This window comes from Gallinula chloropus, assembly GCF_964237585.1.
Source record: "Gallinula chloropus genome assembly, chromosome: 12".
NCBI classification, from domain to species: Eukaryota; Metazoa; Chordata; class Aves; order Gruiformes; family Rallidae; genus Gallinula; species Gallinula chloropus.
Window position 1 is genome coordinate 10653416 of NC_140097.1, and position 21724 is coordinate 10675139.

General features: G+C 36.4%; 1 protein-coding gene across 1 annotated transcript in view; it reads left to right on the forward strand.

Annotated features, from left to right (window-relative positions):
- CACNA2D3 (calcium voltage-gated channel auxiliary subunit alpha2delta 3) overlaps nucleotides 1-21724 on the forward strand; it is a gene marked incomplete at both ends in the record, with an annotated part of 428879 nt that overhangs the window by 325402 nt on the left and 81753 nt on the right. Inside the window, 10 exons of the mRNA XM_084269585.1 lie at nucleotides 5645-5728; nucleotides 12036-12107; nucleotides 12326-12387; nucleotides 14239-14306; nucleotides 16139-16184; nucleotides 16334-16449; nucleotides 17233-17326; nucleotides 17990-18085; nucleotides 19218-19339; nucleotides 19927-20007. Coding sequence (XP_084125711.1) covers nucleotides 5645-5728; nucleotides 12036-12107; nucleotides 12326-12387; nucleotides 14239-14306; nucleotides 16139-16184; nucleotides 16334-16449; nucleotides 17233-17326; nucleotides 17990-18085; nucleotides 19218-19339; nucleotides 19927-20007 — 841 coding nt within the window. The remainder of the gene's footprint in view (nucleotides 1-5644; nucleotides 5729-12035; nucleotides 12108-12325; nucleotides 12388-14238; nucleotides 14307-16138; nucleotides 16185-16333; nucleotides 16450-17232; nucleotides 17327-17989; nucleotides 18086-19217; nucleotides 19340-19926; nucleotides 20008-21724) is intronic.

Genomic DNA, 21724 nt, shown 5'->3' on the forward strand with positions numbered 1-21724 from the left:
GTGACATGACACCTTTGTCAGCTTTTCTGCAGTAGTACTGCAAATTTTATCATGTGTCAGTTTTTCACTGCCATCTGGCATGAAAAATCAGTCCAAAATAGCTGTTTTTTACTGCCAACCATAACCTAGGAAATTCTGGATTAACATTTTAAATAATAGGCTTGTCATGAAAATCTCTCTTTGGAAAAGGAAGTTGTTCTTCCCATTTTCCTTAACAAAAAAAGAAAAAAATCAAGATCTTACCTTTTTAATATTAAATTAAGGACCTTTGTCTAGAAAGAAACTTTGGGTTTGGCTGGACACCTATGAGCATTCTACAAATTCAAGATTAAGTGCAGATCAATAAAACATTTGATGCCATGAAATTAATGCAAAGCATGAAATAGAAATATCACAAAAGATAGATCAGGATCCTGTGAGCAATAAAGAAAAATAAAACAGACAAGTTAAAAAACCAAAGTGCTTAAAAGCCAAACAGGAGTGGTTTTCACTGAGGTAGGATCCTGCTTCATGTGTATCCCCAGGCAGAATGTTTTGGAGTTGTGTAGCGCACGGTGAATGAAAGCTCAGTTGCTCCGAGTGATGATATATAAACAGGTGAAGCAGTGAAGGGAGTTTTTCACTGCTGGTTTTTGGGTTTGTACATGTCAGAGCATGAACAGTCCATTGAAGTGACTCTTGCCCTGTTTTTTTCACAGCCTTCCACTGTATATTCTATTATCTTGTCTTTGCCCCATAGTATTGAAACTCTAAGTAGTTTATGATAGAAGTAATAGTTTACTAATGGACTAAAGTTGAAGGATTTAATCCACATTTTAAAGGCATTGCAATTTGGAGTTATTAAAATCCTCACTGAAAAGTAGGAAGGAATTACCCCTCACCCCTTTCCTATCCATGCATGTTTATGTAGCAGAGTGGCACGACTTACTGGAGAAGTGCCTCATGCAGGGACTTACCCCCCTCTGCAGCCAGGAAAGGAAGCGTCAGTAGCCTCCTACCTTATTCTATGCGAAGAAGACACATGTGAAGGACTAGGGGCAGAAACAGGTGATTCTGCTCCTTAAGTTGCTGTAAAGTGAGCTTTCCCCTTGCACATCACCTCACTAAGGAATAGCGTGACGCAGTAGCAGTTTCTGGTAGGATGGGTTTCTGGTGAAGGTCTTGGCATCATTGACCCTTTAAGGTCAGGTTCAATGCAGTGTCTATTCCAACAGCTGCAGTCTGGTAATGTCAGTGTCCATAATCTTAGAAAAGGGAGATAGCTGAAAAACTGGCTAGACCAGGGAATTGCCATAATGACGATGTATTTGGTCTGCTTCTACTTAAAGCTATATGGAAAAATGTAATTGTAATGATGCTTTTTGTCTGATATTTGGTCTGTCAACCTTGTCTATCAGATTTTGTAGACAGGAATACCTTTACACAATGGCTTAATGAAAATTGGTTATCTATGCAATTATACTGTGTAATTGTGTAGAATTCAACCTCAGCAAGACTTAATTGCAGATCTTCAAGTTTGTCGCATAAACAAAAAAAATCTCAATTAATTTTCAAGTCTTCTTAGAATAACAATTACCTTAATTTTGAAGTACTCATCCAAAAAGATGAAATTTAATCAATTGGAGTTACATTTTAAAATTGGAGGTTTTTTAGTTCCTGATTCCTTACTTTTGTATAGGGTACTAGTTTGGCAAGGAAGAGCTTTCACTTGAAATTATTTCACCTCTCTAGCTTTTGATTGTTGTTTAGTAGATGCTTTCTTGTTTTTCTCACAGATGATTTCAAAAGTGTTGCTAAGCAAGGTCACAAAAACCTATTGATGCTTCAAGGCTGTTATCACAGAGCCTTATTCTTTCCTACCTCCTCATTATCCAGATGGAGCATGTCTGAGAAATTCCATTCACCTTAGACCCAAGGCTTGCAGCTGTTAAGATGTAGCTTGCTCCCTTCGTGATCAGGTTGCTACACTCTGACTTTATAAACACGTGGCAGATCACATTCAATGCAGATGGTTTGAGACTACTTGCGTTAAAAAAAATTAAATAAATAAAATATCAAAGGAAAGAGTTTAATAATGGTACATGTAAATGGTTGTATATGGGGTGGTGAAAAACTGTTATTCAGCCTTTAAACAGTACATGTCGCATGTTGTTTGAATCATCCAGTACTATAAGAGTTTGGCCAAGCCTCAAATAAAAGATACTGAGTAAGATAAAGCTCATTCTGATTACTAAACAAAATTATTTCCTGTGTTCTTTCCACAAACAAATATACATTGGAGCTATCATGTAGTTTTGAGCAGATTCTTCTGTTGCAGTCCAGGGATTTAAAAATGTTCAGGTTTTTTTTTGCTTTGTTTCATTTTTTATTTTGTTTGTTTGTTTATTTTTGTTCCAGAGGTTAACTGCTACATAATGGCACCACACATTTTTATACTGGCCAAAGTACATTAGCACAGTTTAGCACTAGCTCTTTTCCTCATGCACTTAAATCAGAGTAATTTGGTAGAGCTCCTAGTTTCTATCTTTCCCAGTGGGTCCCTTAATAACTTGTTTCAGTGCTTTATAGTAATCTTGCAGATGGGTTTGGCTTCAGCCTTCGATTGCTGTTTTATACTTCACCCAGGAGCCTGAGATAAAAAGTTAGATTAGGTTTGCTACCAGAGAAAAGGATATAGATGAATGCTGGGTTTAAAAGCTGGTGAATTGTTTCTATGTCCATGAAAATCTTTTGCTAAGAAATTAGCTAAGCAGTGAAACTAGAGGGAAGTTAGAGAAGAATGGCTGAGTGAGCAGTCCTGTTATGAAGTATTTTATATTTGATCTACTTGCATTTATTTTTAGGCTCTAGTTAGACAAGCATTAAGATATGTAAATTTACTGCTGGGAATAAGGTAATATCTTCACAAGGAAACTTACTGAGATGAACAAATAATTGATTTTTTTTTTTTTTGGTAACCTGTCCTTGCTTCAAGTTGGTTTTTGTTCCCTCTGCCATCCTTTACTGAACTCTATAACATAAACCTACTCTTGACTTTTTGAATTCCTGTCTAGACAATTAAACAGTAGCCCCTAAAGTATACGAGCTGAATGAGAAGCTAGGCATCTCAATACTTCAGTAGTTTCTGTCCTAAATGTGTTTTAGAACTGTGCTTTCAGTTCCTTCCAGTCCTTATAGAGCCTTGCCTGAGCACTGGGATTTTGGCTTTGCTCCTGCTTATCTGAATTTTTCAAACATTGAATGCTTCCAGTTCTGGCTTTGCTGCAGAACTTTGAATCCTTTATCCAGCTCTTAATTTGATTGCTTTTGGACTTTGTTTTTCCTCTTTGAGTGCAAGGTGTGGAATTTATACAATTAAAATAAATACAAACCCAGAAATGAATATGATGCAAATTGTTTGCCTTATGTTTGAAGCCTACTTCTGCTGTCAGACACACAAGATCAACTCCTATTGTCATAAGTAAGGATTTGCACATGTGTCTGAGAATGCAGTACAGCCCAGAAGCTCTTCAACATCTGTGAGTAAGGATGTAATTAAACATTGGAATCGGTACAGGAGCTGTTTGCTCTACTTCAATGATTCCAGCTAACGTCTATGTAACACTTTTCAGATCTCAGTATTTCAGAGCTTGACTGTAACCATTTGTATACTAGAATGACTAAATCGTATTGAAGATTTGCTTGGTTAATTGGTGCAGCCACAGAGGGTAGACATAGTTACTCCCTGTAAAGATTAAGGATAATACTGATATAGCTGCAGCCATAACAAAAGGTTTGAAAAACAGTTACAAATATCAAGCCCTGCTAATGAACTGGACTTTATCCTCTCGTATTTTATTCTTGTGAGATTTAGCTATATTGGCTGCAAATTTTGTACTTCAGTATCTGGGTATAGTTATCTGGCTATCAGAGCTGTCACATAGCAAGAATTAATCATAGCACTGAGCTGCTTGAATTCTCAGTCTGGTGTATAAGCATGTGCTGAAAGCAGAAATTCTGTATGTCTCTTACCCATCTGTTGAATAGCATTATCCCCGGAGTAGATAACCTTCTTGTTACAGGAATGGTGGCTTCTACCAGAGGGGCAAGAAAAGCATGTGAAAGTACTCTTCAATTGCATCTGCAGGAATTCTCAGAACTTAGTCTAATACGCCAACAGTTGCCAGGATTTTTCTAATATTCAAAAGAAGAATGATAATTGATTTCATTTCTTTATCCCACATGGTTTCCCGAAAGGATCATCTGTAGAAGTAATTGGAGTATCCAAGTTATGAGCAACAATTAAGGAGGCTCAGTGAAGCCTGTGCTAGAAGAAACTTCAGAGTGCTACCAGTATCTCATAATCTCTTTGTGATTATCATCTAGTAGTCAATATTTTTAAGTTTGCTGTTCTTCAGGAAGATTTTGTCATGCCTGTTTTTAAATGCTGTGGTCTACAAAAGCAACTGTGGGAGTCACATGAGACGCATTTAATTTAGAGAGGAGAAAGTCAGAATGGGAGTAACCTTCCTAATGCTCAAGAAGCAAGCTTTTTCTTTGGCCTCTCTAGTCTCTCTGTAATCTGCAGACTGTGATTTGAAGTTTCTGCACCGCTGGCCTCAGTGATGAATTGGCTGTCTCAAGCACTGACAGGTTTGGCTTATAGTATAGTTGGTACTGCCCTGAGGGAGGAGAATCAACTATATATACATTTTGTATCCTTCTATGATGCCATTGTTGGGGTCTCACAAAAGAAATTTGTGGATTTCCTACAGTATTCCAATATCATCTGTCGTATTTTTTAGAAAGACTTGTGGGTTTCTCTCTCACTTATATGCATCATGAAAGATAAAAGACCAGATTTCACATTGCACTGATCCTCTCCCAATATTTTTTAAAAAATATATTCTCATAATTTACCTTAACCAGCTAGCTTCTCTATTCACAGGTCTTCCTAAATACTTTTTTCTGCTTCCACCAAGCAAGATTTTGTTCTTGCACTAATAGGCTCTCTGATTTCGAATGTTCAGCAGAGGGCAGAATTTCCTATGCTATAAACACCTCGGTGTCAAATCAATTTGTCACCAGAACGTTTATTTTAAATGTGTGATTTACAGTGTAACAGTGACTAGTGATAAAAAGCTATAAATTATCATTATTATATTACTTTTTCCCCGTGAAGTTGTAGAAACAAATGTAGTATCAGCAAATGTTAACGCCATACTTCCCAAGACTTGCATCTTATCTTGTTTAAAGAGAAATGGGTAAACATTTTATTGATAAGATTATAGTAAATACAACTTCCTGTGCTGTTGAAAGAGCTGGTTTGAGATGCTTAACATAAGCTACAAGATCAAGGTCTCATGTATTTTCTGTATGGAGAGAAGGAGGTACAACTGCTGGGTTTGACCTCCCACTGTGTCCTTCAAGAAAAACTTGGTATCATGGCAAGAGACCATGCAAATAATCCCAGGTGATGTAGGTTTTAGTCTCGTAGACGACATTTATATTGCAATACAGTGCACTCTGTATGAGTTAAGCTACCTACTGGTATGTGCATTGAATACAATCAGCATGCATCCAGCAAATTTTTAAAATCTTCTGTTTTATTTACACAGTGATTTTGTATCAATCTGAGCTAAATATTTCACCTTTTTTATGTCAGTATGAAGAGGGCAAGAAACGAAGAAAGCCCAACTACAGTAGTGTGGATCTATCTGAGGTTGAGTGGGAAGACAGAGATGATGTGGTAAGTGATGTGTTTTATAATCCTGTAAGAAGATATCATTGCATCCTGCTACTGTACCTGGAAACTGTTTAGTCATTGGAGAGGGAAGGACATCAGCCCCTTTGCTTCATTCAGAATTTTGTAACAGTTTTGTATTGATTCTTCCTTGCGTGTGCATGTGCCACAAACACAGACTCTCTGGATCGTTGGTAGAATTCATCACCCTTGAGTTCTCTGTGCATCCCATAGTGTGCTTTTGATGGATGGCATGTCTAGTGCTAGAGAATAGAATATGTCTTTCAGCAGTTTTCTGGGGCAACCCTAAACTCAGAAATGCAGGAATGAGCTCAACTTCCCTCCACAAGATCCCTCTTTCCTTAATGGAATTAATGAGAGCTGTTTCCCTTCATGTACAAAATAAAAAAAAAAAATCAGACAAATAAACAAAATTGAATTTGTTGCCCTCTGTTCAGAGCACAGATTCACTCCAAACTCCTAATTTCAGACATATGGGTAGCTGCAGAAGCATGCATTCTATGTCTATCAGCTGTTACACACAATCCTTTCCATTAAACTCATTTTTCAGTGCTCCATCTACTCTGCAGTTCACTCTTTTATCTTATTCTTTCTTACCTTGCAGGCTTAGTCTTCTCTGCAGTACTGTATCAAAAGCTTTCCTTATGTCCATGGCTTAACCTTTGCCTGGTCTTTCTGTTACTTCCTCAATAAATCTGATTTGTTAGGCATGATTCGTTTTGTGTGAATCCGTGCTGACTGTCCTTAATTAAATCGTAACTTTCCAGGTGTTCCCCTTTCTGTCCTGTAATTTAGTTTTTCCCATAAGTTCCCTACTGCCAAAGTCACGACTGCATGTCTGTATTTTTCATGGATGTCTCCTAGATCCCTTCTCAAATATCAGTGCTGTGTTAGCTCCTCTCAAGTCCCTCATACCTCTACTTTTCCAGAGAGGTTTTGAATCTATCCACTGAAGGTTCCCATATTTACTTTGTCATGTCCTTCCGAAATCTGGGATGGATCACGTACAACTGCCCCTGGAGTCTTGTCAGTCTTCAGATGTACTAATTTCTTGATCCCTGCTCTGACATAAGTCTATATTTTCTTTCTCCCTTACAAAATATATATCTTGCATTCCTCCCTCTCTGCACCCCTTTGTGAATAGTGAAACAGTTCATTTCTGTTTTAAGCAATGTCTGTTTCATCAGGTGATAGATTGTCCTCATCCTCTCCTTGGAGGCCATCTTACTTCCTTATTTAAAGTTCTCTGTTGCACTGCACACTCCAACTCTTCCTAAAGTTTCTTGTATAGTTTTGTGAGTTTTCTATGTATACACTATTTAAGGCTTCCTCATCAAATTTTCTTGTACTGTAGCAGCCTTCTACAATCTTGGCACTCACATTGACTTCATATTTTGTACATTGCCTTTTCTCTTATCCTTGATGACATATTACTAAACCAGTTCCTCTGCAAATGTTAGTGCTGTAGTTAAGTACAGCTTTTGAACTTTCATGTTTGGCTTGGTTTAAAAAAAACAATTTTTTTTCCTCTTTTTATTTCTTCCAATAGTTTCTCTGATTATTTTTTACAGCTTTAATCCCTCATTTTTAATCACATCTTGGTAGAAATTTGGTGATTCAGTTAATGTAAAATCAAACTATTTATATTACATTGAAAATTGATTTATTTATAATTGAGATGTTATCTGAATACATATATAATAAAAAAGTCCAGATCCAGTTCTAAGTGTTTCTTCTGAGATCCCTAAGATTGTCCACTTTTTCTGAAATTTTCTAGCAAAAATCTAATTTTTTGTGTTTGTAGGCGGCAAAAGATTTTTTTCCCATTTTGATGAATGATATGTGTATATACATTTTCTCTCTTTTCCTTTCACCTAAAACCAAAAAAAGTTATAAAGCATTTTTAAATTGTAGCATAGAAAGAAGCAGCTTTTCTACCTTAGAAATAGACTAAACTGAGCATTATATTTGTAGAAGATATCCAGGTCCATTTACCAATATTTAAGAGTAAAAAAAATAAGATAAATCATAAGATAAATTAATTTTACAAATATTTAAACAAAATTGAAAACCCCTTAGATATTCAATTGTAGCTTTGAAGCAGTGAACATTCTACAGTACTCATGTATAATATAGATGTGTTGTAGTGCCTTCCTTGAATGATATCATCTATCAGTTTTGTTAATTAACTAGTGCTTGCTTGAATAATCAGGCTTTCTTTGATAAATAATCCTTCAATAGATGAGTTTTGTAAAACAGCCTGTACAACTACTGTTTGATGATTAGCGAACAAGTGGTATCTGAAAAACAGGCTAAATAGTGTTGAAAAATATGTTAACACTCCAAATGTTGTCCTAATACTTCAGCAATGCCACACACAGGTGGAGACCTTCATGCAAATATCTAAATAGGAAAATATGCAGTGTCAAACAAATATTTTTTCAGCCTTTTTTAAAAGCAAGCCTGATGTATTGCTACAAGTGTTTTTGTGTTTGTGTGAAACAATGTCTCATTTATGTCATGTTATTAAGATTTTTGGAGGGGCTGATGGTCAGAAATACTAATAGAAGAATAAAAGAGAATGAAGTAAAGTAATATTGGAGCTACATGCTGAGTCATTAGCCTTAGAACTAGAATGAGAATGGAATTTGAAGGCAGTTCTATGGACTAGACTAGATAGTGTGTCCAACAGGACTGGAGAAGTGATTGCTCCCTGTACTTGGTGCTGGTAGACTGTGCCTCAAGTACTGCATTCAGTTTTGGGCCCCGTGCTACAAGAAGGAACTTGAGCTGCTGGAGCAGGTCGAGAGGAGGGCAGCAAAGCTGGTGAAGGATCTAGAGCACAAGTCTGATGACAAGTGGCTGAGGGAACAGGGGTGGTTTAGTCTGGAGAAAAGGACGCTGACCTTATTGCTCTCTACAACCACCTGAAAGGAGGGTGTAGCCAGGTGAATGTTGGTCTCTTCTCCCAAGTAAGAAGCTATAGGAGTAGAAGAAATGGCCTCATGTTGTACCAGGGGAGGTTTTGGATATTAGAAAAAAAGGGTTGTCAATCACTGGAATAGGCTGTCGAGGAAAGTGGTGGAGTAACCATCCCTGGAAGTGTTTAGGAGATGCACAGATGTGCTTAGGAACATGATCTAGTGGTGGACTTAGCAGTGTTAGGCTACCAGTTAGACTTGATGGTCTTAAAGATCTTTTTCAACCTAAACCATTCTATGATTTGTAATGAAGTCCAACTCTTTATGGACCTTCTCTGATGTGAGGATCCAAATGAATGTCCAAAAAATTTGTCATATTTTTGTTATCTTTTGTAATAAACAATTCCTTAATATTGTTAATTTTCAGTGAAAATGGTAAATATTGTGTAGGAGACTTAAAACTGTATGAAGTAACTTACTGGTTTAAGAGCTACATGTGGCTCTGCTTCACCTTGGATTTGATGTTCTTAGTTTTTTCCAAGCTTGGGTAGTAAAGCATTGTTTATTCAACTGTAGAGGGAAAGAATTAATGTATTCATATAGCTGTTTTTAATAAAAGAGACTACTGCTGGTATATTTTCTCCCATGAAACACTTATGGGGAAGCTGATTAAGACATTTTTTTACTATTTACTACATTAATTTAATGGTTACATAGTTTTCCAAGAATATATAATGATCTCATACTATAGCAGTGAAACTGGGTTGTTAGCAATTGATTAGAAGATATTTATTTGAAGGAATAACGATGCATAGTACTCTGAAAAGGTGAAGAAATAGGCTTTCTCTAGTCATCCAATAAGGAGGAGATGGCAGAACTAAGGTTATTTTTTTTTTTCCACCATGAAATAGAGTTGATGTAAATATATATTCATCAGTTTATTTTGCAGGTTAACAGTAACAGCTATCTTGCTGTTTCTGCATTTTATTAGAAATAGAAATCTTAGCATCAGCTTATTAAACAGTGTCTTCCAGTAAAGTTTGGGAATACACAGTACCAAAGACAAGAAGTTTCAATTTGGAGAGAAACCTTTTTCTCATTAACTCACTTCTTAAAATTCTTTATTATAATTTCTAGCTGAATGAAATATTTTTTTCCAAATAAAAAAGACCATGAATGAATATTTTGGGGCTTGAAGCCAACTGAGGCAGTAGTTATTTTGTGCATTTGAGGAGGGAGATGAAACTGCAGAAGAGCCGAGAAACCAGATTACAAAGCCAAGAAATGTAATCACAGCAAGCAAAAAAAAAAAAAGTAAAACTCTAAATCCCACATGCAGACTTGATCTTAAATACTACTGAGAGTTTGGAGGCCCTTTTAGTAAATCTATGCCTTGCCTCAGGCTTGTGGGAGGAATGGGTCTTAGACAACTGCAGGCACCAATAGGAGAAAAATGAAAACCATGTTAAAGATAAATGGAACTGTTCTGTAAATGTTAGAAAGTAGATGGTTAATTAAGACCAGCTCTCCAAGTCCAAAACCACAAAACTGAAAATGGGAAAATATTTCCAGAATTGCCTATTATGTATTGTTAAAAAAAATCTACAGTAAAATATATGCTTTATTTTATACATGCCTCCAGCTAAAAATTATTCTTTTACACTCACTGACAGAAGAGTAAGGCTGTTAATTCAAATCTAGATGCCCCAGAATTAAATTTAAAGAGCTGCAAAGTTTGCAGTTTTTGATAGGTCAGCCATGCTCAACTTGTTCATGAGAATAAAACCAGATATTTGACTGGTACGTTTGGTCATTCTCTTTTCACTCTACACTAGCTAAAAATGTTGCAGTTTATTGATATGATTACCTTCACAACTGTTCACTAAAATCTAACCGAATTGCCTAATATAGCATGAGGTACTGGAGAATGGGAGATATTTATTCAGCAAGAACCTGGTGTGCAAAACTGTGTTCAGAGAGATAAGCAATAGGAAAGACATAAAAATGCTCATTTTGTCAGTATTATTCTGCATTCTGAATATTCCTGAAGAGGGACTGTGAATTGATCATCTAGTGAAGAATTTTCCTATTATAATGAAAATTTCAGCTGCAAACGATTTTATAGTACCACCTTACCATGAAGGCTGAGGGTTTCTCAAAAAACAGGTCTTGTTTTGTTTTGGTTTCAGCCCAGAGAACCTGCACTCAGACCAGTTGTGTACTTGCTGTTGGTGACACTGCAGGTCATTTTGGCTTATAGACCTGGGGGACAGCTGGGATTTTTTTACTCGTCATCATGACATGTTTGCCTAAGAGTGGGGCTGTGTCAGCTGGTGTCCTCTGGGAGGAAGGCTCATCTTTCCGAAATGTGCCAAGGGAAGGATTTTAGAGGTGATGAGAAAGGGACTTTGCAGCACAGATTTGGGAGACTGAAGCTCCCAAAGAGATTTGGGAGACTGAAGCTTCAAAAAGCAGAGGTTAGAATAAAGTTACTGAAAAACAGGTTTTTGTGGTAATCTAAAAAGAAATGTATTTAACTTGCAGAGCAGTGGGTATTAACCATTTATTGCATTTATTTTCTGCTTTCCCTACCTGCTTTAAGGTTTTGTTTTATATAGTAATGACACCCATTTTTGAAGGGGATTTTAAGTCTTTTGGACAGCTTTGAGAGGGAGAGGTTCAGGTCAATCCCTAAAGCCGTGACTGACCTAGGGCTTCCATTACAGAGACAAAATTTAGTAACTTGCAGGGGGGCCTGGACACCAACCGACAACCAGAAGGAATCCCAGCATGGCAGCTGTGTTCCCATTAAAGCAGGTTACTGACCAAATGGGCTGTCATTCTTTTGGTAGTTCTAGTTTCTGATGAAGTTAGTATGCATTTTGTGGTGCTAGTTTAGGATGCAGCCCAATGGTATCAAGCAGAAGCAGAACAAATGCTGTAGGGTAAGTGGGTTTTTCTCTCTTTTGCTTTGGTATTATATATATATATAATTATTGACGTATTTAAACACTGAGCCCTGGTCTAAATTCAGCTAAATCCAGCTGGGAACCTAGTTCTCTTTGTATGCAGTAACTGCAGAATAGTAGCAAATTACACTGTTTATCCCACTTAAGATTCAGATTAGTACACAAAGAGCTGTTTTACTGTGGATGCTGAGAGTTCCTATCTTATGTACCTCAGCAACTTGTGCGGCAGGAGTCTTGGCCTGTACAGTCAACAGTAACTGGATGTTCAGTGTGTTGTAGCACTACTGGAAATTAAGAATATTAAGTACTGCTTAGGCCAAATGAACATACCAGAGAGGTTAGAGTTGAAAGAATTACAGAAAATGCAAATAAAGGAATTGACACACATTTCCTTCATTTCAGCTCCGAAATGCAATGGTGAATCGGAAAACAGGGAAATTCTCCATGGAAGTGAAGAAGACAGTGGACAAAGGGGTACAATGTATAAAATATTATTCCAATTAAATGTAAAGTAAACAATTTATTGAACAATTTTTAAGATTGCCATAAATGATTCACTGCAGTGTATTTTTCACTCACTGAATGTAAAGGTTGCTTGTAATTTTATCAGACTAACCACTTGATTGTTTATGCATTTCTTAGAGCAAACTAACGTCTTCCCTCCCCTTTTGACTTTCTTGTTCTGAATCTAGAAGCGGGTATTGGTGATGACAAATGACTACTATTATACAGACATCAAGGGTACTCCATTCAGGTAGAGCCGACCATAATAAATGGGCATTTCATCAGACTCATTGGATTTGCGTTTGTACAGAGCTTGTGAACTCATTAAAAGCTCATCAGCAGAAGTTGACAATGAAATATCCCTGGACAATGCTGAAAATAGCAAGGAAAAGGAGTCTACCAGCATTCCTTTCAGCTTTTCCAGGGATGGAAAGTTTGTGCAAGCTCACACAGGCAAACTCCCAGTGTTTGTCATGGCTTACGTTTCATTAAAAAAATATTCAGTTGAGGTTTACATTGAACGAAAGGCTTTCGCAAGTACTTGGAGAGCTATAAATACTATAATCCATTTAAGTAACTACATATTGAGCCCTATTTTGATTTTTTTCCACAACAAAAATGTAATGTAAAATGAGATAGTATTTCACTTCTAATTTGAGGTTTGCATATTTTGTTTCTCTGAACTACCTTCAGTGTATTTGTATAACTAAAACTGAATAAGTCATCCATGTTATTTTGGCATGCATCTTAGGAAGAAAAAAAAAGAAAAGAAAGACAGGAAGTAGCTCTAAAAATGCTCATATGTGAACTAGAAATAATCCGTTCATAAAAGAATACTTACTGTACCTTATGTGTAAAGTAGGAGGCTGATAGTTGTGAGACTCAACTGAAATTTTCTTCAATGGAACCATTTCACAGAACTTGAACTACATTTCCACATAGAGAAAATATAGGCATATTGCTCTGATCTCTAATGCATGTGTTTATTCTTGTTAAAATTCACACATGATGGTAAAATGCAGTGGATTTTTTTTGTTTGTTTGAATTTTGTGGGTTTTGTTGTCAGCGTTGTTTTTTGTTTGTTTTACTTTTTTTCCTGTGGCACCTTCGTTCTTACCCTGTTTAGCAAACAGATCTGGGGCTACGTATATGCATGCAGTGTGAGTTCTGATTCTTAAACCAGAACTACAGTAGGAAAATTGTCCTGCCTTTTTCAGCATGGTCTGTATCTAGTTTTGATGGGTAGGAGTACAGATTCAGGAAGGCAGCAGGGACAACATTTATTAAAATTGTAGTGTCAAAGGTGTTTACTGTTTAGCCCGTTTCCAAATTGAGCTGTTGATTGTGCTCTCTGTGTGTTGGTGCCTCTGTGTGTGCTTAAAGCATCAGCCCATGCGTTTTCAGTCTTACTAGCAGCCTGATAGAATCCCCTTGAATGAACAAATGCCGAAACGTATCCTATCTATATGTTCAATAGGAAGAGGCATAGAATCCCTCACAAGTTCATAAAACTTGAAAAATTTAAATGGGAAACTAAAAACCAGACCAAAACTGGCTACCTAAGTGTTGTGAGTTTATGAAGCAGAAGGCAATGCAAAAAAGTTAAACTATCTAAAAATACAAATCACGGAAAAATTAGTCCAAGAGAAGTCATGATGCTATTGCCACATATGAAATTCTTTTCCTCTCAGTAGCTCCACCAAGCCCCACACTTACGTAGTTTCTCGGCAGCTTAGTGTGATTTACAAAAAATAGTCTCCTTCATTGCAAGGCCGTGGGCATGTTCAAGGTTCAGCTGAAGAAATCTCATGCTGGGTGAACAGCAGTGAGCTTAGAGGGGCTTGTTTATTAGTTTGCCAGAGAATAATGGTTTACTGCACCTCTAAGCACACATAAATACAGCCAATTGTTCCAGGTACATCAGAACTGAAACAGTGTTGAAGCAGCTAGTTGGACAATAAATATGATCAGTGAGGGTTTGGAAACAAACAGTTATAAAGTTAATCACAGTAGACTGGCTGGTAACTTTAGAATTGAAAATAGCTCTGAATGTCTGTAATTGTCTCACAGATTTCAAGGTCTGCTTTATTTCTCTGCACAGTTTAGGTGTGGCTCTCTCTAGAGGACATGGAAAATACTTCTTCAGAGGGAATGTAACTGTAGAAGAAGGTAAGATACCTACCTTCTCATGTTGCTTACACAGTAGTTTTATTGTTGATTTAGTAGGCCTAAAGCTTGTATGTTTGCCTGCAGATTCCATAAGGGAATTTTTTGCTTTTTTTTCTTTTTCTTTTTTTTCTTTGAAGATCTTTTACTTCATGGGATTTTTTTACCCCTCATTTATATTAAGCACGATCAGACTGTGAACCCTCTTTAGGTGGGGATCATCTTCCATCCTCTCAGTATTCCAGAGTATTCCACGCAGGCTCCAATGGTGGTATTTTATTTGTGGTATTTTCTGAATGAAGCAACCACCAAGAGCATTACAATAGCTATGGCTTTTTGGTTCACAGGCTATACATTATTGAAGTCTTTCAGAGCTTTAACTGCTTTGGGCATTGTCTACAGGGATTTATATTTTGCATTTTTGTAACAACAGTAGAAATAACCAGGGGAAGATTTCTTCCTTCTTTATGAGTTTACTTTTTCATAAGTCCATGACTAAAATGAGTGGAGGAGTCAACTGTGAGTGGTGACAAAGTAGTTTTGCAGCAGGATCAAAAACAAAGGTTCCTGAAGATGAAGGAAAAGCAGCAGAGGCATTTCAGTAGAGTGATGAGAGGGTTGAGAAATTTCAGCAGTTGCTGCAGAAAAAGCTATTTCAACAGAGGAATGCTTTATGATTTTATGCTTAAATCTCCATTTCCATGTCTGCTTCTTTTATTAGTGATGTTAAACAAGATAGTTAACTACTTCAGGTCTTTGTTCCTCAGCTGTATTTTTGGGACACGAACATGTTCCTGTACCCAGGAGAGGTGTAAAAGAAATTCTTTAAAGTTTGAGTCACTTGCACAGCAAATACATGTCCAGGTAGAGAGCACAGCAGGAGACCTGGGGCTGCTTACTCTCCAAACTGTTCCAAACACACCTTTCACCTTTTTTTCTTTAATCCAGCCATACTTCTCGGCCAGTCTGTCTGATATTTCCTCCTGGATGCATCACCAGAAATGTTAAGACAGCTGTAACTAACTGTTTCTTTGCTCCTGCTCTTACCTTCACTGATTCTCTGTCACTGACACCTCACTGTCCTCCCCAAGGACTATAATTGTAGTCCTAGTTTTCACTTCCCAGCTCTCTTAATCACTCTGTCATTGTTTGTTATGTACTCAGGGGTTTTAAAACCAGACCCTGCCTTCTGAACCCTGTTTGCTTATTGTCTATTGATAAGTGGTTTAAGAGTTTTCAAAATTGCCAAAGTACATTTTTATTGTGCTATATAACTAATGATATAGTTCTTATTTACAAGGATTTGTGTGACCTGTTAGTACAATAAACCTATTCTGAAGAATCCCATAAATTGCTGTTTTGTTCTTGGCCTATGTGCTTAGGTTTAGAAGGAATTGGGGTTTTTTCTGTTTGGGATTTTTTTTTTTCAAGAATTTGAACAAATCTCATGAAATGAGAAGTGTGTACTTTAGCATAAAGAATTTTACTAGCCAAATAGAACAAGGGAGCATGAATAGAAGTCTTTTGCTATTGTGCATTTCTCATCGCTCAAGGTTTCTTCTGAACTTCAGATACATCATGTGGGTAATCTATATGAGTTAAACATATCAGCACACAAAAGTTTTTCCTAGATTTTCAGTTTTATATCTGATTTAGTTGGCTTTTGCCAGTTTGTTAGACCCTAAAGTATATTTGAACGTAGTTTACTGTGATTTATTACACTGTGGTAATAAGGCACTTTCCAAGAAGGAAGGGTTTACGTTATGGAGTGTATGTAAATAACCATCTGTTACCCAGGCTGCTCCCTAAATAACCCATTATTATTCCTGTTACAGGTTTACATGATTTAGAACACCCTGATGTATCTTTAGCAGATGAATGGTAAGCCTTAAACAAAGCATGAAATTGGTGTCTGTTACCCTTCTTGGTTTCATACTGTTTGTGCTTGCTAAGCCCAATTCTTTATGTTCAAAGCCAGAGATCATGCTTATACGGATTAACATTTTAATGTTTTGACAACATGTTCACAGGTCCTATTGCAACACGGACTTACATCCTGAACACCGTCAAATGACTCAATTAGAAGCAATTAAACGCTACCTCACAGGAAAAGAGCCATTGCTCCAATGCAAGTACTTTGTTAAATGTGCATGTATGGGCTTCACCCCAGCTAAAAACTATTGTGCTGAACCTTTTCCAAAATGCAAAGCTGTTTAGTTTGACCAGCGATAAATTGAGATTGGATTGCTTGGCTGATGTCACTTTGGAATTTCATTTGGTTTTGAGCTTTTTCCAGGGTATCAATAAGGATATTGATGATACAAATATCTGACTTTTATGGTAAACATTATGCTTGAACTAAACATTCAAGTTTCTGTTCAGATGGTTCTACACTATACTATCTTATTGCTCTGTCTTGTTTTGCATGTTAAACAGGATTGGTCTGAATCAGTCCTTGGATCATACATCTAAAGAATATGACAGATATGTCATGAGTGTTTTACAGAGAATGTGTATGCAATTAGCCTTTCTGAACTGCAAGGCAGAATTGAAAAAAAAATTGTATGGATAAGTGCATCTTTTGTCTATTTGCAGAAATGTAGAGCTTTTGTGACTCTTAGTCGACCTGATTCTTTTAACCTTATGCTGTGTGCAAATGTGAACATTAGATAATATATACTTGAACGTGGAGAATAATTTTTTGGTTTTTAGTCTAACATTGTTGGTGGTGCAATGAAATGGTTTATGAAAAACTGCATTGCGATAAAATACCAAGTAATGTTACAGAGTAAGTGCTTAATAGTGCAAGAAGTTTGAATACATATCACAGTTAAAATGTAGTACAGTATATAAAAAGTACTGCTTAATCATCTATAAAAGATTGTCTCCATATGCCCATGTATTTACTGATTTTAACGTATTGTAATAGGTGATAAAGAATTGATCCAGGAAGTTCTGTTTGATGCAGTCGTGAGTGCACCAATTGAAGCTTATTGGACCAGTCTAGCATTAAATAAATCAGAGTAAGCAAGCTTTCTGTCAGTCATTCTGCATCAGCCATGGGTGAATTTTTAATAGCAATGTTAGTGAACTGGTGGAATACCTAAAAAATCATATGCATGAAAATATTATATTAACCATTTCATATTGAATACCACCAATTTTGTGTTCAGTGTTAAATGTTTTTGTTGCATGATAATTAGTTGTAGTTACTCAATTTTCCCAATATAACTAGTGAAATTGTATGATAACTACAACTTACAGTTCTGAGTAGTTCTAACAAATAGAGTACTTGAGAAATTTCATGCAAAATTTACATAAGATTTTGTTGGAATTTGTAATTTGTCTCAGAAAAAATTAATTGTAGAAAAACTTGCACTGGTAAAATAAATAGCTGGTAGGTGGCTATGCCTCCCCCATTCTATTCCCCGCCTACCCTACCAAATTCACTCTTTGACTTTTTAGTGACACTTGGTCTAAATAGCATTTCTACATTGTGTGTTTTCTGAAACAGAAACCCACATGACTTTAACGTAAAAAAACTAATTTACAAATAAATAAGGATCTATACTTAAAATCATCTCTCTCAAAAATGCGTATACTTCTACTTTCTGAGACCAGTAATATAGCTTCGTCTGTTTACTCTCTGGAAACATTATCTTTGCTTGTGTTCTGTTTTGTTTCAGAAACTCTGACAAGGGAGTGGAAGTTGCCTTCCTTGGAACACGGACTGGACTATCTCGTATCAACCTGTTTGTGGGTCCGGAACAGCTTACTAATCAGTAAGTAACGAAGCTGTGATTGGCAGCAGTAGGAGAAAAGAAGGAAAAAAATGTTTATTTTTAAGAAGCCCACCTACTGTTTCTTCCAGCTTTTTAAGCTGGTACACTAGAACAAGTTAGAAAGATTTTGTAGGGTCCCTTAGATTCTTTCTTCAACTGGAACATTTGGAACAATGAGCTGCTTGACACCAGTAGCCCATACGTTTGCTTTCCCTGCCAAACCCCTGGAGTTAGCAATTCATCTTTATTCTTCAGAGCAGAATAATGAACATGGTACATCTGGAGATGATGACTTCATTCAAGAGTTTCTGTTCTGTCTGGAGGGACATAGTCTAGTGGAGTTACAGGTTTCTTAAACTGGAGAGCCATAAAATGAATTTTCAGGCAGCAGTTTGGTAGTGCCCAGCAGATCGATATGCATTATGCCTATATCTGCACTTGATGTTTGTGATAAACTACATTTATTGAATATAAAATTATGTTGTGCTTACCTGACCACAAAATATTGTTGTCACGTGTCTATCCTTGACAGGTGAGAATAATAGCATTGTAAGCTGTTACTGCCAGACGGCAAGCCAGAACAATAGTGTGGAGACCACACTTGTTTTTTTCACTGACACAATCTTTCCTCTGTCAACATTCCCTGAGATTACAGAAGAATAAAGTGTGTTGCTGGCCACTACCACTCCTTGCATATTATTTGGAAAGTAGGCTGTTAAATTACTTCTTTTCATTGCTTAAGAGTGAATGCCAGTGGCAACAAACTACCAAATCTCCAGTGCCTTTTCCACTTTATAGAGTTCACAGTTCTTGCATTGTGCTGAGAGAAAAAGGCTTTTTAGACTAAGCATTTTTATTTGTACACATCAGTACAAATTTTTTTTAGTGTTACTTGAGGGGCCTATTTTTATAGTACTTTTTCCATCCATCACAACAAAAGCAATTGCAAATGTGTCACAAGTGATTATTAGGGGCTTAAGTTAACCCTTTTTTTGAACAAAAAAAGCAATAGAAAAATTGTCCAAAGCCATTTTCTTTCCAAAAGATTGCATTTTGGTTTTAATTGTCTTTCAAAGCTAAAAACTATTGTGCACCATGCAACAAACAAGTATTTTCTCTCTTCTTTCTCAAGAGACTTCCTGACAGCTGAAGACAAGGAGAACATTTTTAATGCTGACCACTTTCCACTCTGGTACAGAAGAGCTGCTGAGCAAATACCTGGGAGCTTTGTCTATTCAATTCCATTCAGTACAGGTCTATAATTTTGTGATTCTCTAAATGTTGAGACATATATGATGCTAAATTATTCCAAGTATGTCAATACTGAGTGGTCTCTGTAGCACTAACCCAAATGTTAATCTAAAATATGCACTGAAATTTGCAGCTAATTTACTGTTCCAGCTTTGACCAGGTGCATCTTTTACAGGGCTCAAGTGAACCCACAAGATATGATCTATTGGTTTTCATTTAATATTTGCACAGTTTAAACTTGCAGCCAGTATTCTAAGCAAGACAAGTCCAAGAGAGAACTTCCCACATTGATGAGAATCCCTACTGGTTGTCACATTTGTTTATTGCTTTTAGCAAAAAAAAAAAAAAAAAAGAAAAGAAAAAATTGATTACCCATTTCAGTGTTTTAAGGTGGGTTTTTCTGATGCTGGGGAATTTTGAAATTACTGTGCCTGTACGTTCTATACCTACAGACAGCATGATGTTGGCTTTCTTATTTTCTGAGCACTGTATCCACATGGGCAGTTATTTCAAACTGGAGTAAGAAAAGCTCTTTTTCTTCATTTTGAAATATGTTATTTCAATTCTTTTTTTCTTAATACACCCTGCAGAAACTGCAAACAAAAGCAACGTAGTGACTGCCAGTACTGCTATTCAACTTTTGGATGACAGAAAATCTCCAGTTGTTGCAGGTAAAATTGTTGTAATCTGTTTTGTTAGGTATTTTAAAAGCAATTTATGAGTTCCTTGCTTCCTCTTTTGGATTAAGAGGAATGTAATGTAGGAATATGGTTTTTAAGAAGAGAGGACTTAGTGTAGAGAATACTTAATCCCTCTTCTCTCTAAGAACTTGATCCTTTATTAATTGACTATCCAAACTTCCTGAGAACTCTGGAGTTTGACCTAATGGAAATAACTATTATCAATGAAACATCTTTATTAGGCATCATTCTATATCATCATAAATCAAAACATGTTATGTTAAGAAAAAGGAAATATAAGAAAGAACTATCTGATTTATCAAGATTAGTCTTCATGTTTGAAAATCCTGTCCTATAAAAAAATCATAAAGTGATCATTTTGTTCAGATTATCAGAGATGCCATTTGATCAGAGCATATGAATTGAATAACAAAGCTCTACAGTCTGTCAGCCAAGGGCATAACAGTACTTGAAGACTAAAAGCTTTAGAGAGTAAAGACAAATCATACAGATTTAAAATTAGAATAATCAAGTTTTAAATCGTTGGATGTTCCTCATTCAAATTCAGGTGCTTTTCTGAACAGTTTTCTCTAGTTCCCAATTGCTACTGACTTTGAAAAAGAAATTAGAGAAGTTTTATTATCTATTATGCCAGAAACCAAGCTCTCTTATTTGGATGAAGATACAGTGAATACAATCCTAAAAGAGCAAGAATTGGAAAATCTCTAATCTGTTTCCTGAAACACGGAGTGTCTCCACTGATATGGTCAATAAGAAAGCACCCTTCTGACTCCAGTTTGTGTTAATGCATTCCTTGCTATTTATTGAACTCTCGCATAATGTAACAGGACATTGTAATTATGACTTCATAATCCTGTTAAAACTAAACCAGCATTTGTAAACTAATGTCAATGCAGATATCTGAAAATTGCATAAGAGGCAATTGAGAATTTTCAATGTACAATGAAGCAGCTTGATTTGCTATTTCTAAGATGCTCCATCATTTGGACTTCACAAAAGGCTCATTGTTTACTGTTTTATGTAAAATTGTTGGGGTTAATAATCATCTTAAAACTTATTCCTTGCTCACTGGTGTTTGCAATTTAATGTTGACTTTGAGGTGGTGTCACATGTGACCAGCTATGATATTGTGTCAATAAGCTTTGGGGCTTTTTGGTAGTAATTGTGAATAAGAGAGGCAGATGATGGTTCCATTTCCCCACAGTTATGTTTAATCTTGAACATTCCAAATTACTTGGTCTCATACATTCTATCTAAAATAAAGACAGGGTTTTCAAAGGTTTTTAATACCAAAGCATGTAAAAGATAAATACATAATGCCATGAAAAACATGAGCAGTGTCTTTACATTCTGAAGCCTATCAGTGGGGTTTTTTTCCTTTTATTTCTGCAGAATTTAGAACTGCGTGCTGGATAGTTTTTTCCAGTGTGATGCATTTTTAAGAATTTGCTTTCAATAATATTCCCATTCCCTCTTGCATGGTTGCATGCTTTCAGTTCTTCTCAGGGGGAGAAGGGGTCAAGGCTTCTTTGGATCTGTACGAAAAATTTTCTGTGAAAGTATCACTCAGCCAGCTACAGCCATTCAGAGACAAAAAAGTATATGTTTTATTCTTCTCTTCTTTAAGTTGAATAAATGCAACTTGTCAGTCCTACTTTTCCCATCAGAAATCTTTCAACAAAGTACC